This window comes from Dermacentor andersoni, chromosome 1 (genome assembly GCF_023375885.2).
Source record: "Dermacentor andersoni chromosome 1, qqDerAnde1_hic_scaffold, whole genome shotgun sequence".
Taxonomy (NCBI): domain Eukaryota; kingdom Metazoa; phylum Arthropoda; class Arachnida; order Ixodida; family Ixodidae; genus Dermacentor; species Dermacentor andersoni.
Window position 1 is genome coordinate 347,425,673 of NC_092814.1, and position 15,517 is coordinate 347,441,189.

At 46.6% G+C, this 15,517-nt stretch overlaps 1 protein-coding gene across 1 annotated transcript; it reads left to right on the forward strand.

Moving 5' to 3' along the window:
* The first annotated feature begins 12,420 nt into the window (after positions 1-12,420).
* LOC126516518 (facilitated trehalose transporter Tret1-like) lies at positions 12,421-14,045 on the forward strand. Its single transcript, XM_050166651.3, has one exon. The coding sequence runs from the start codon at positions 12,421-12,423 to the stop codon at positions 13,840-13,842; it is 1,422 nt and encodes a 473-aa protein (XP_050022608.3). The 3' UTR covers positions 13,843-14,045.
* The last annotated feature ends 1,472 nt before the right edge of the window (positions 14,046-15,517 follow it).

The window sequence follows — 15,517 nt, forward strand, 5'->3', positions numbered from 1 at the left end:
CTGATAAAAGCCTCGTTTTGTTTTGAAATGGTTCAAGTCTTCATATTTTAAGCCAACCGCAACAAAATTTCACGTTTGATAAGTTGGTTTAAGTATGCGGTATATGCGGGGTGCTCATTTTTAAGTTTTATGGAAATCTTAAAAATCGCCTGTTGCAGATAACATAATTTTAGTCCTTGAGCTGGATTGTTCAGAGAGGCGGACAAGCACGAAAAATCGAAAGAAATGTTCAACTAATTCACCAAAACGCACTAAATAACTCCTTAATTAACTTTACAGCAAATATTGCAACTCAGGAATTGTAGCCGGTGAGTTTTTCATACGTATGCACTTGGAATTATTTTCCGGATGACACCAGTTTAAACATGTGCGTCATCAAACTCGCCGTAAAAATGCACTGTTCGTTCACTTACTTTTTAAGAAAACGCTCTTCTATGCACTGAAGCACGAAAGTAACTGGAACATGTATTTCGTCCAATTTGGGAAATAATATCCCTAAGCTTGTGCCATCTTGTAAATCCAAATGGATGCGTCTTGCAAGCTCAGCGGCTAGAATTCGTAAATTGCAATATGTGCCATAATTATTCGTAAACTTAATTAGTCAATTTGTGTTAATTACAGTCGAGCAACTGCTTCGATTTCTCGTGCAAGTAATGTCCGCCTCTTCGAATGACACAGCTCATCGACAAGAATTGTGCTACCTGCCACAGACGATATTTAAAAATTGCGTAAAACTTAAAAAATGATCACCTTGTATATTGAGGTCTTGTGTTCTCGGGCGTAACTCAATAACTGCAATATTTCGCACCCCGTTTACGTTCTTGTCAAAATCGGATTACACTCGATTTCCCCCCGAAGTGCATCTCTAGGTGCATTCTCTGAAGAATTAGTTCAAAGACTGTCTGCTAGAACGAAGCTCCGAGAACAGTACTCATTGCAGGCCGCCACCGCCCGGTGTCCCAACCTGGCAAACGCAGCTCTGACGTTGCACGGTGTTGCGAACGGTAGTTGTGATGTCGCGAAGACGTTTTCCGGAATAATATACGTTCAAAGTCCTTACAGGTCAAGAATGGACAAAGAAATGATCGTAATGCAAGTGATATAATGGACTGTCATGGTCAACATGAGCGGGAACACGTTGGAGCGATACGCGGATGGCGCTCTCGAAAACAGAGGGGCAAGGGGGACGCTGTTCCGCTAACTGTTGGCACTCCCATCGGGCCTGCGTTTGTCGAAAACGGCAGCTTACGGCATTTCACTGGCAGCCGATAGCCGATAAGACGGTTACGTGCGCAGTGACTTCCAGCGATTCATCGTTTTTTTTTCAGTCATGCTGTTTTTTAGAGCGCAGCTCTTAAGCGCCCGTTTCTGCGCTTAGCGTAAGGTATTTTCACATGTACCCCCATAGGACTTCATGTATATCTTATGGAGCGCATCGCGTCATGCTTTCCAAAGAGACGGACAAATTTCCCAGGGAAGTAGCTCTCGAATGCTTGCGCTTCAGAACAGTGCTGCTATTGGCCACGCTTCGGTGCACAAAGTTATCGGTAACCGCAATATCAAAGAGCTTTATCAATGTGCACTGAAGATGCGAAGTTCCGCACTTTGTATAAAGAGACGCATGGTGGGAGTTAAGAGAGCAGCGTCCTCCTTTCCGCTTTGTTTCCGACGGCGGCCGCCGCATATCGCACCATATATAGTAGGGTTCGAGGCTATCTGGCACACGCTCCTGTGTTCCCGCTCATATTGTCACGTGGTGGTGACGTTGAAGACTGTGAACAACTAAGCTAAATTTTATTGGGCGAACCTGTGCCCACAAAACAGGCTACACTTATAGCACAACGATAGCGGCGAACACAGTCGGCGATCGTCGAAAATCTGATCAGCGGGTCAAGTGCGTCGGCTTTTATACAGCAGTCGTCGAATGTTCCAGACTAATCGTTCGGACCCGCGTGCCTTCCACAAAGTTCTACACCATTCGCGTCAGGTGATTAAATCAGATAACATAAGGTTCGGCGACAACAGACAGCGGATAGAAGCATCGATAACTTTCGAGAAACTTGGGATACATGCAGGCGCGTCCCACGCTGTGCGATTACATTTGTTAGGCGGCGAAACGTGGTTGCCCGATAAAGATAAGTACACGTGTCAATATTGCTCACGATAGTACGTCAACAGTGGTTTGTAATGTACGAGCATCACTCTTCTTGCGAAGCATCACCATGTGAACTATCGAGAGCTTGCATTGACGTCATCGTGGTCACCGTATTTGGGTATTAGCACATCGAGAAGCTATGTAAGCATGAAACGTGACCACACCTCAGGAGCTTCCTGCGCCGGGCGACGCTTCGATAACGGTGATAATACGGTGCGTAAGCAACGAACACGGCACCGTGACCACCAGGCCCCGTTTTTCTCAGAAACCGAGGTGCCTCGAAGACATTGAGGAGACAGTCGCGCAAGCGGCGGGCTGCATGCCTACAGCCTCGCCGCCAGCCCCGGTTCGACCCTCTTGGCTGACCGCAGGCATCTCTCCCTCCGCCTTGAGCCCCGCGTCTTACGACCCTGGCGGTGTACAGTGGCCTGTGTCGTAGATAGAGTAAAGTTGCGTTTCAAAGAGAAAGGTTGTGTGTCTGTTTGCTGCCCCAAGTTCGCGAGGCGCCCTTTTTGCGTGGGTGCCGCTTGGGGCGAGTATACGCCTGTGTCTCACTTTGCGTCGCGTGTTTCTGGTCCACGGTGGCACATTCGCGGGCCGCTGTCGACCAGCGCTAGTTTTCTAACCCAGTGCGCGGTTAGCTAGCTGAGTCCGCGGTAGAGAACTTTTTTTTACAGGTGGAAAACGGTCACTGTCAAAAAATAATGCAATGTACGCGGGATATGGTGCACTGCTCCGCTCGACGGCGCATGCGCTGCTAACAAGCGGCGAATTTACGTGGGGCCTATCCGCGGAATGCATTTGGCTGCAAGAAAGATGAAGCGAAGTCGACACACTATCAACGCTGTATCATGTAGAAAGAAATATAACAAGAGGGGACACTCGGCGAAAAGTGGCAACAGGAAATACGTCACGCTATTTAGTATTAACGCCGACCGTCTGCTGCCGCGAACATCGAAAACAAAGAGAATGTGAAATGAGGTTTACAGAGTTTGTTTTATTTTTTTTATTCTTTCCCGGCAAAAGTAAAAATATCTGCATATTAATTAAAATAAACTTTGCGGCTTACTTCCGTTGCCTAGCGAGAGGCGAATCGGCGAATGACGAGCCAGGTGCATGCGTCATTCGTCAGAACACCGCCGAAGTGAGCGAGACAGGCCGCGCATCTGAGCGTTGTCGCGTTCGGTCATCCGTATGCCTGTTTTTCTATTTTTGGATTTAGCCTGGTTTGATGGGCTCCCAGCGAATTCTTGCGTTCCTTCTGAACTTGGACATGGCACCACTGCACTATTGGACTACGGCAAGGTGAGAAGTTTTGTTCGGCAGTCTGCGATGCATTTCAAGCAATTAGGCTTACGGCACGGCACCTAGGCTAGACTAGCGACGCAGTTAACTAAAAACGACGTGGCCGTCGTGGCGTAGTTACTTTGAATTAATGAATCGTAGTGGGAGAGGTTTGCGACGCTTTCTATGAGCCCCAATATTATTTTAACTAATTTCGGTAGGTTTTGGGCACGCTAGTCGCACAGGGTGCTGTGACGCAGTTTCGCGCGTACTGAATTTTACTGCGACAAGTTTTCGCGCTTTCTCTGACTGCCAACAGTATTGTGACTAATTTCGTTACTTTTTGGGGTACCTTTCAAGCGCAGTGGGCGCGCCTGGCGCTGTGACGCGGTTAGCGAAAAGCAGCTCGGCCGTGGTGCGCAGTTTCGCGCTTTAATGCACGGACAAGTTCATTGTGCTTTCTCTGACGCCCAACATTGTTGAAAATTATTTTCGGTACTTTCTTTGTTACTTATGAGGTACGCTCGCCGTGCCTGTCGTGACGCAGTGAAAAGCAGCTCGGCCGTGGTCACATCGTTTGGCGCGTACTGAATCTTACTGCGACAAGTTTGTGGCAATTTTTATGTCCCCTCAACCATTTCAGCATTCTTTCGGTACTCACGCTTGTCGAAAACAAGCGCGATAAAGAGTGATAACATGGAAGTGCGTTGCTTGTGCCGGGAGAACGCGCAAGAGATAACGCCAATAACTAGTAACTCGAAAATTCCCTCTTCTGAACGGCACCCACGCATTTGTCTTGAGTGCGAGCAGAAGGAATTCTGCGAGCGTCCAGCATGGTCTGGTTGAGGCTGTGTTGCGGCCACCTCGGTGTATTCGTAGCGTACTATCGCGTCGGTTGTAGCCAAGTTCGCGAAACGCGCCGGAGGCTGTGTATTCGTGCGATTAAAGGGCAGGAAATAAGGCCTGGGAAAAGAGGAATGCTTGGAAATAGAATGTTTTTATGGTATGCACGGTAGTGTTTCGGATGAGTCGGGTATTTTCGACGCCGTGTATGTAAATACCAACTGATTTCGTTTGTAAAGCCACCCATTCACCACTTTCGCACGCTTCGCGTCTATAAGCATTATTCTTGCATGTTAGTACCAAAATAACACTTGCTTGTAATTTAATTTTTTCAGCTGACGTCGTCTGGTGGTGCTTCCTATGGAAACTACTGCTGCTTACCTGGTGCCACAACGTTGGATGAATGCACAAAAAGCATGCAACGAACATCTATAAAGAATAAAATAAACATTTCCTCGTTTCACAAGGAGTCTTCCATTTTTATGAAATTGCACGTGGCACATATTCGATGGAGGCTTGTGAAGATCGTTCGCAATCAATTTTACTTATTAATAAAACGATTTCATGCGAAGACCGCGCGCGGTTAAGCTGTAGAAGCAAAAAAAAAAAAACACCAGCGTAGCCGACGTGACGCGTACCAGATGGTATTCAAAACGCGCGCGCACAAAACCAATACGGGAAGTGTGATTCATAACGCCGACGGCTTCGTACGCTGCAGTTAATTGGGCCGTTGGGCTCTATGGGAGTGTCCGCCGCTCTTGTTGTATTCGTTTCTCTATGGCTGTAGACTCAATCGCCTCGGTGGCGGAGCCGCCCGAGTAGCGTTCTGTCTTCCGCTGAAGACGTGGACGTTGTGCACATGCCCCTATAAGCACACTACCGTACCTGCTTTGCTGCTGTGTGTATGCACTGCTCTGAGCAAGACGGGCACTAAGCGTAAATCTAATATTTCACTGGGCGCCGACGGTAGAGTTTCCTGCAATTACTAGATGGAACTCTGGCGCCGCGGTCGTTCAGCCACCATCGGAATAATAAGTAGTACATGGAATTGTCTTCGTGCTTACGGCTTATTTTTTTTTTTTTTTTTTTTTTTTTTTTTTTGGCGTGGCATTATAACGTTATCGAGCCCTTTCTGCATGCATGCGACACTGCTCTGCTAACTTTGCTGAAGATCCGTTTTAGCGCCATTCTTAAGCTTCCGTTGAATGCCGCCGCGATTTTCGACGAGCCACCGCAAGCTAAGTAAGGGAAAGCAGACCAATCGCAGACGCCGGCACCACCCTCTACATCCGGTTATCTATTTTCAGTGCACTGGCGCGTACCTATCGATACCCTCTCCACTTGAGCGTGCTCATCACCCCTTGCCAGCCAATTAGATAAGAAAAACTGCTCAATGTAGGCAGTGTTATTCGTTTTGAAAGCAAACGAAAGTGACCTCCTGTGAACGAGGAGAGCGTTTGATTGGGCTGTTCAGGCTGCAAGTCACCGCCCAATGCTTGCGTCGGCGGTTACCTGAATTTGACGTCAGGAGATTGGAATAAAAACATATTGGAATAGTTTTACGTTATAGGGTCACATGATGTTGTACTCGCCAAAATTGTGTACAATAGCCCTATGTCCGCCGTACCAAGACAAAAGAAAATTTACCTTTACTACAAGGCCAATTTTGGCTTCATAAACAATACTCTTGAAGATTGTTATCACAAATTTCAGGAACTGACTAGGACTTGCAATATTGAGGAATCATGTAAAAATTTTAAGAGTAAGCTCCTTGATCCCGTTGAACAACATGTATCATCAAAGCCCCTATGTACTGAACAGAGACGAAATAGTCATGGTTAACCACAGATATTAATAATCTGTTACGACAAAGCTATCGCCTTTTCCACACCTATACAAATAATAATACAAATACGTTATATAAAAAATTGACGAACTAGGCAAGATAATAAATCAAAGATAAAGTACGTGAAAGATAATTATTTTTCTTCCCGTTGAGAAAAACTTCTGCGTAATCTTCAAGAGTTATGGAAATTTGTTAAATCCAACGGACAGTACTATCCCGCCAATTTCCTCTCACGGAGGTCCAATTACTGACAACGTTCAGCAAGCGAATTTGTAAACCGTTATTTTTACAGCATATTTTCACCACCTACTAAATCGCACACATCACCACAGGGTGCCCAAAATTGCAACGTATGCCCGAAATCAATGTTTCATATGATGGAATAATGAAACCACTTACTAAATTGAAATCGAATTCTGCTATTGGTTCAGATTTTATTTCGTGCATTGCTGTGAAATCTTTTGCTCCTGCACTGACGAAATTCTTTTCAGTTCTGTATAACCTCTCCCTTACGTTTGGTGAACTACCATCCGATTGGAGGACCGCAAACGTTGTCCCTGTTCATAAAAGTGGTCCTCGCTGCGAGGTATTTAGCCATAGGCCAATATCACTCACCGGCGTCTGCTCTAAAGTACTAAACGTGTGCTTTATTCTAACATTTAGCGGCATCTACACGCAAACAATTTTATTGTATCCTTTCAGCATGGTTTCAGTTCCGGACATTACTGCGTCACTCATATAATTGAATTTGCACACGATACTTCCTGATCATGTGACCGTGGAAATCAGGTGGACTGCATCATGTTGGATTTTCGCAAAGCTTTCGACCTTGTGCCGCACTGTCGCCTTCTTTTCAAACTGAAGAGTATTGGACTTCCTCATAGTATTTTCCCGTAGATTCATAATATAATTTGTCAAAAACTTTTTTCGACCACCCCCACTTCACCTGTCTGTCACGCGACGTCACGAAAACCGCGATACCTCCCCATCTGATATGACGTGTACACACTGATTATGCATGATTTGACAGAAAAAAGAAAGACAGTTATTTCTGATTCGACCACTTTTCGCCATTAGCCCTCGGCTATTGGTAAAAAGTTTTCGGGCTGCACCCACTTCAGCTGCCTGTCACGCGACGTCACAAAACCGCAAGAACTCACCGCGTCAAAGTGACGTGTACGCGATAAAGATGCATTAATATGCCGAACAAAACTGAATTTTTTTCGGAATAGCCGCAGGCTGCCCCGTTCCGAAAGGAATAGAAGATGGCTGCCGCCGATCGCTGAGACGCTAGCTACTCGCACCTGCCGGAGAGCATGGGTGTATTTGCGTATAATAAAGCTTCTTGCGTGGCCGTGTAACGTTTTCGAGCACTTCCGGCACGTTTACCCCCTGATTCTGCCAACTCTTCTTTGCTGAGGGTCTGTTTTAGCGTCATTCTTGAGCTTCCGTTGCATGCCGCCGCGATTTTCGACCAGCCACCGCAAGCTAAGTAAGGGAAAGCCGACCAATCGTAGACGCCGGCACCACCCTCCTCGTCCGGTTGTCGACTTTCAGTGCAGTGGCTCGGCCCCATCGAATCCCTCTCCACTTGAGCGTTCTCCTCGCCTCTTGTCAGCCAATTAGATACGACAAGCCGCTCAGTGTAGGCAATGTTATTCGCTTTTCAAGCAAACAAAAGTGACTTCCTATGAACGTGGAGAGCGTTTGATTGGTCTGTTCAGACAACCCTGCGGGAGACCGCCCGGTGCTTGCGTTGGCGGTTACGCAAATTTGACGTCAGGAGATTGGAATAGAAACATATTGGAATAGTTTTACGTTATAGGGCCCCCGGACAACACTACTGCCCTGCAATGGAAAACTCACCGTATATCAGATAGGCGTCTCAAGTAGCAAATGAGTAAAAATGTGTCTGAATGTAATTACATTCGTTTTAGCAGAAAACCCTATAATATAGAGAGAGCGTGCAACTTACATACGAAGTCAGTCACGATAGTCAAAGAGGTCAAATACTTTGGAGGGTTTTAGCTCCCCAAGATCTCAGTCCCTCAGGACTCAAATAAAGTTCTTGTCATGTCATGTTATTCTTCTAATATAAACGTAGTTTGAATAAACAAGCTGAATATATTGCCTTGAAGGAAGTGAGTTTTAAATAGTCTGAAAATAAACGTTGGAAGTGTTCCGTCTCACGTTAAGGAGATCTTGTATACAATTAACGTCCGCCTTACCCTTGAGTATGCAGCAGCTGCGTGGGATACGGATAGCAAAACACTTGTTAATTCTCTAGAAGGCCTTCAGAATTGAGCTGCTCGCGTCGTAACAAATTCCTACCCACGTAGCACCAATGCCACTGCGATGAAACATTCCTTATGGGATACCTTCGAGCATTATCGCACTTTCTGCCCTCTATCGATACTGAACCAGATATCGTGGAATCAGACTGGCATCAACGCGAATTTGTACCTGCGGCCGCCAGAGTATATGTCTTCAAGAATACACCACCCTAGAAAAATAAGAGATTCTCATGTCGGACGTCTTTTTTTGGGCTTCCTTCTTTTACGCGCATTATTTCCCAATGGAACCAGTTGGCAAACGACATCGTTACGTCCAATAGCGACACCTTTGCTGACGGTATTATGAAGTGCGTCCGAGGCCACATGAAATGATTCAGCTTGGATGTTAACCTTAAGGAATCTTTTTTTTTTCTATTCCATTTTGAGAATGTGATGTAGCTACTGGGGGGGGGGGGGCTTGTATCTTGTTCATGTATATTTTGTACGATATGTTTTATACATCGTAAGCACTTTCTTATTTATGCATATCTTGCGCTCCATCCTTTGAATCCGCGGCTCTCGTACTGTCCGTATTTGCCTTATTGCCTGTTCATTGAAATTTGCGCTTGGTATTACATGTCATTTGTAATTTTGGCTTTCATACGCAATGTTATGTGTATTTATTGTAAAGAACCAATCTACAACAGTGTCCTTAAGGCGAATGTAGAAACAATGATTAATTAATTAATTATTTATTAATTAATTAGTTAGTTAATTAATTAATTAATTAATTAATTAATTAATTAATAAGATATTCTTCAGGTTGTCTTCTCTTTTTCTTGCGTAGTGCTTACGTGTATTTGATCGCATTGCAGGCGGACCTTTGCACGCGTGCCAATCCGGAAGCAAGTTATCCTGCGCATCCAATAGAGATATGTGTGACAGCCCACAGTTGGAACATGCATATTCGCGTACGGTATGATTATCAAAATCATTAGCTGCGGCACTCTTGCTATACCTGGTTGAATCCTGAACGACTCTACGACACTAACATTGACTGATTGACTGACTGGATTTTCTCGCTTGCAGCAGCAGCGGTGGCAGCGAAGCCAGCTCACGTGTCGGGTGCGCAAGAAGCGGTTCGCCTCCTCACTCAAGCACCTCTCGCACGAGCTGGAACACCGTATCAAGATGTTGGGTTGGTACCGGTGCACCAAGTGCTTCGTGCAGAAGCACGCGCGGAACCACACGGAAGAGCACCCTACCGCTGCCAGCATTGCGAGCTAGGCCTGCTTCGGCAACGCTTCCTGTTACAGCATACACAGGCGTGTTCACAGCGGCGACCGGCCCTACGTTTGTATCGCCTGCTACAAGGCATTCACCACCCGGTGTGGTAACCTGTGCCATCCCCTAGTCATTCGTGAAAAAAAAATGGCCTTGTGTCCCTTCGTGTATAGGTCTATCCGACCAGTCGTCACCCACCCCACATATTGCTTCCCGTATGCGAACATACGTGTTCAAACCATCGGCTCTCTCAACAGTGTGCATTTGCAGAAAATGCCTGCGGCAAACACGATTAAACAGCTACTATCAGACGAGTGCAACTGCGCCAAGTACTTTGTGCCATGATGAAAGTTCGACAGTGAATATTACCGTCTCCTACGCGACGCTGTGAAACATTGCAGTGCCACAGATTGCACAAAGCTGAACATCTTCCGACATCTCCCGATTGAGTGTTCTTCTTCATTCCTCTGATGCTGCAGCCAGTTTTAACGGGGTATATAGGGGAATGTGCTGTGTTCACACTAAGACAGTCGCAGGGGTGTCCTGACAAATTTTTTTATTTCCATGAGAATTTTGCAAGAAATATAGAAATCACTCCATATATAACAACCGAGCTTATTTTTCCAGCGCACATGTTGCTTTGTTTCATCGTGAAAACGTCACACCTTACTTTTTTTCATCAAAAAAGCACTAGTGGTCCCCTTGTAGTGCTGCAGGATGGTCACTTTATGCAAGAAGCGTGTTACAGCAAGGAACATAAACGACTTGGCGATTCGCCGCTCTAAAACAGAGGTCGCGGATCGCCGAACACAGCCCCCCCCCCCCCCCCCCCCTGTTCATTCCTTTGTTTATTTCTCAATCTGGGCAGAATCTTGCAACGTGTTTTGCAGAAAACATAAAGGATAACCCGTCAAGGAGATCGCAAGTACCTTTTACATTTTTGTGCGAAAAAACGGGCAAACGTTGTACCTTTTACGTTCTTTTTCTTCAAAACTGGCCTCTGAAATTCAAAACAACAGAAAATGACAAAGACTGATTATACTTTGCTGCGCATACAGAAAGTCGTAAAGTATGCACAGAAAGAATCGCGAGTGAAAATCATCGGACATTCAAAGAAATCATTCTTTATGGAACATTCAAAGGAATTGCTGAAATAGGTCCATTTTCGGGCTTCTGTTAAAAATCCAAGTTTATCATTTAAACGAGAAGAGGAACCGATGGGCTGGATTTTCGTAAGTCACAACCATTCATGTGATTTGTTGTTCATGACGTCAATTCGTGCAAAAAAAAATTGCTTTTACAATGTTCTTTTAATCTGGTACAAAAAAAGAAGACACACAAGTTTGCTTATTTTTTAACCTTCTTTGAAAGCCGGGACATTGTGCAATTGCGCAAGCTACATTTCGCAACTTGTCTCAAGACTTTTTTTTGTGCTGAAACAAGCGCGTGCTCTGGTGTCGTCCTTTCTGCAACTACAGTGTGAGAAAAAAAAAAGGAGTCCAGAGGAGTACGTTACCCGCCCCGGTGCCTCCCTTGACTATGACGTCGTGCTGCTGAGCACGAGGTCGTGAGTTCGATTCCCAGCCGTGGAGGACGCTTTTCTAAACAGTAGATGCGGCCACGCTGAACGGCGCAGGAAGGGCAGTACTCACTATCGGCATTGCTGGCGCCACCTAGCGTAATAATCAAGCTACGGGGAGCATGGATTTTTTCAATCTTGCATGGGGTACATGTATGTATGTATGTATGTATGTATGTATGTATGTATGTATGTATGTATGTATGTATGTATGTATGTATGTATGTATTTCGTTTCTGCGTCCTGTGTATGCATACGATTATTCTGGGACAAAAGATGTCCTAGTTGTACGGAACACATCTCAGCACTGGCAAGGGAAGTTTAATGCCTCACACACCGGAACAAATTAATAAATGGGGCTTTCTCCCTCAACCCGCCTCTCATCTCGAGCTCCGGTTGATGGTGATAGTATTATTTATTTCATCTGCGAAAACAGCCGATCATGTTTTTTGCGGTTGATCAGTAGGAAATGTCACTGAGATGTCATGGGAATTAAAGCAAGCAAGTGAGATTTTCATTGCAAAGTGAAGGCCAACAAACAAGAAAGAGGACATAGCCGCACGACTCACATGCGCCCACTTGTGCGGATGCTCCACCATCGGTATTGGTACCCTGTGCCAATACGGATGGTGGATGAATGACAACAAAAGGTGATTTCTAAACAACCTAATCGTGGTATGGCTTTCCAGGATTACAATGGTCCTTAGTGCTCTCGTCGTAGAAAACCCGTGGTAGCCCTTGGACTTGATATAACTTCATCTTCATCTTTCCGCTGTTTACAGGCCAGCAAAGCACTTAACAAGACCTTCCAACACTACGAGAGCTTGCTCATCCAGACCTATTTTTCTTGCGAAACGAGCAGTCTGTGGCTTCTTCTACGTGATTACGTTTTGCGCACTGCAACGCTTTTACGCCGCTCGTCTTCGTCTTTCATTTTCATTCTTTCTTTTTTTCTCACCCTGCTCCATTTTTGATAGCAAGTTATATGCTTCCATATCAATAAATTACTTTTTCTCTATACGTTGGTGAGGTAGGTGACAATTTCTTACGGCCTTCTTAATTTCGTGCATCGTGCACCCTCGAGGTCCGCCGGCCCTCGAGGATGCACGCGCTGTGGAGGCGGAAGCAGCAGCAGTAGCACAGCCTGACTAGACCGATGCAGCGTGTGCTCGACCTGCCCGCTTTCTACTATGTGGCCGGCTCGTCTGCGCTCGCTTCGGTGGCCATGGGCAGCGTCATGGGCTACTCGGCACCGGCACTGGCCAGCATGGCGGCCGGCGGCATCCACATGACGCGCTCCCAGGAGACTTGGTTCGGCTCGGTGCTCGCCGTGGGCGCCCTCGTGGGCAGCCTGGTGAGCGGCTTCCTCATTGAGCGCTTCGGACACGTGCGGCCCATCCAGCTCTCGTCGCTGGGGTTCGTGGGCGGCTGCCTCTGCATCGCGCTGTGCGACGCCAGCCTGCCGTGGATGTTTGCGGGCCGCGTGCTCACGGGCTTCTGCTGTGGCCTCGTCTCGCTCGCGGTTCCCGTGTTTGTGACCGAGATCAGCCCGCCCCACGTTCGCGGCCTCCTGGGCTCCGGCGTCCAGTTGGCCATCACACTGGGCGTGCTGGCCGTGTTCGTGGGCGGCAAGTGGCTCGACTGGCTGTCGCTCGCACTGCTGTGTACCGTGTGCCCCGTGGTCATGGCCGTCGCTATGGCGTTCGCCGTCGAGTCCCCCCGTTGGCTTGTGGCCCACGGCCGACGGGACAAGGCGCTCGAAGCTCTGCGATTTCTGTACGGCCCAAAGTTCTGCGCCGAGGCTGAGTGCCTGACCATCGAGGCCAGCTTGCTACATCAGCCGGCTACCTTCAGAGACCTGCTGCAGCGCAGCTTCTCGCTGCCGCTCGCCTACACGCTCCTGCTGATGTTTTTCCAGCAGTTCTGCGGCATCAATGTTATTACCTTCTACGCGGTCAAGATATTCGAGTCATCCGGTTCGGAGATCTCGGCCGCCGACTGCACGATTATGCTGGGCGTGGTACAAGTAATCTCGTCGCTCGCAGCGTCGCTGCTCATCGATCGCGCAGGTCGCCGTAGCCTAATGCTTGTCTCGTCTCTAGTTGTGACGGCCAGCCTGACGATGTTGGGCTTTTTCTACTACTACAAGGACATGGACAGTGGAGAATTTCGCCATCGGTATCGGTACGTGCCGCTTGCGTCACTCACGGCGTATATTGCCGCCTTCTGCCTCGGCATCGGCCCGGTACCCTGGGTCGTTATGGGTGAGATTCTATCACCCAGAGCCCGCGGTCTCTCCACCGGCGTCAGCACCGCCTTCTGTTTCTTCTGCGAGTTCCTTATCACCAAGGAGTTCCATGACCTCGTCCGCCTGTTCAACTTTTCCGGTCTCTTCTGGATGTTCGCTTTGGTCACTGTTGTGCAGCTTATCTTCGTCTACACGTGCATTCCAGAGACCAAAGGAAAGTCTCTCGAAGACATCAGTCAGATATTCGAGAGCGTCCCCGAGTTCGGCTCCAGTGCCACTGAATTGCATCCAGTTCCGACTACGCCTTCTTTCGAGGGTGTCACGGGGTAGGGAAGGTGGCTGGTCCCTGTGTATGCAGCTGGCACGTGGCAAGGTTGGGCTGGCATGCACTCATCCTAGCACTGAGGCTGCCTGGACCAGAAAGTCGTGGCCTAATGACTGCATCGAGCCAGAGACCTCCTTGCGACACGTGCGGAGTATGTGGTCCTAGCAGGATTGCACCATGGCATACAATGCCGAATTAAATCTGTGCTAGCTTTATTAATAAACAAGACGTGACACAGACGTGCCATGCAGAGCTAAACAAGTTTAGACCTTTTATGCTATATTTCTGCTTTGTGGTCTTCAAGTGCTATAACTCCGAGTGTAAATTAATGTTTAAGCCGTATCTAAAGAGGCAGTTGCTGTGCCATAGGCTTCTCGATTTTCAACCACGTTTAGTTATTTCGGCTGTGGATTATTCACTCTGAGGCCAAACGCTACTACAAGAAATACCACGAGCGAAATGGCACAGTGCCAACCACGAGATTTGAGCTAGTCTTTCTGTATTTCTAATTCCACAACGTGCATTACTACAACATACAGAAAGACAGTTGCGTATGACAAAGGAGGTACAATGTATTTATGCAGGTAACATCTTTCTTTCCCTAATATTACAAGAAATTATTATTGTAAATATAACCCTATAAACCTAGACACAGTAAGGGTAAAAACAGACGAATTCAATCTGGTGCCCGCAAAGAAATACGCACATCAGGAAGATAAAGATAACATAGAGGTAACGAATGAAGCCGTAACTAGGCTGACTTCAGAAGCAGCACGTGAAGTGGGAGATAAAGCACCAAGGCAACCCCTAGGTAAGCTCTCCCGTGTAACAAAGGACAGAATAATGAAAGGACAAAGCATGAAAGTCTCCTCTTCAAGGGATCAGGTAGAATTCGCTGAACTGTCAAAACTGATCAAAAAGGAGAAAGTAAGGGACATTCGAAATCATAACGTGGGAAAGATTGAGGAAGCAGTAAAATGGCTGCAGCATGAAATCAGTGAGAAGAAAACGTGGCGTAGGGCAAGGCAAGATGTATGCACTGACAGATAAGCAATATAATGTCACCAGCAATTTCGATGATGTAGTGAAAACAGCAGAATATTCTATACTGACCTGTACAGCACTCAGAGCAGCCATGCTACCTTCATTCAACGTTGTGAGTAACATTATACAGATGCTCCTTCTATAACTAGCGATGAAATTAGAAGGGACTTGCAATGACATGACCCGGGAAAAAGCGCCAGAAGTCGATGGAATGACAGTAGATTTAATCAAAGATAGAGGAGATATGCTTGAAATGTTTGTGACCCTTCATACGAAATGCCTCACGACTTCAAGTGTACCAGAGAGCTGGAAGAATGTCAACATTATACTAATCCATGAGAAGAAAAACGTTAAAGAACTGAAGAATTGTAGGCCCATTAGCTTGGTTTCAGTATTGTATAAAGTATTGAGCAAGATAATTTCCAATATAATCAGGGCAACACTTGGCTTCAGTCAAATAATAGAACAGGCTGGCTTCAAAAAGGGATGTTCTATCTGCGGTGTACAATCAACCTCCCTATATGGCTTTCTTAGATTATGAAAATGCATTTGATTCAGTATAGATGTAAGCAATCAAAGAGGCATTGCGTAATCAAGGACTACCTATGAGGCATACATGAATATCTTGGGAAATAT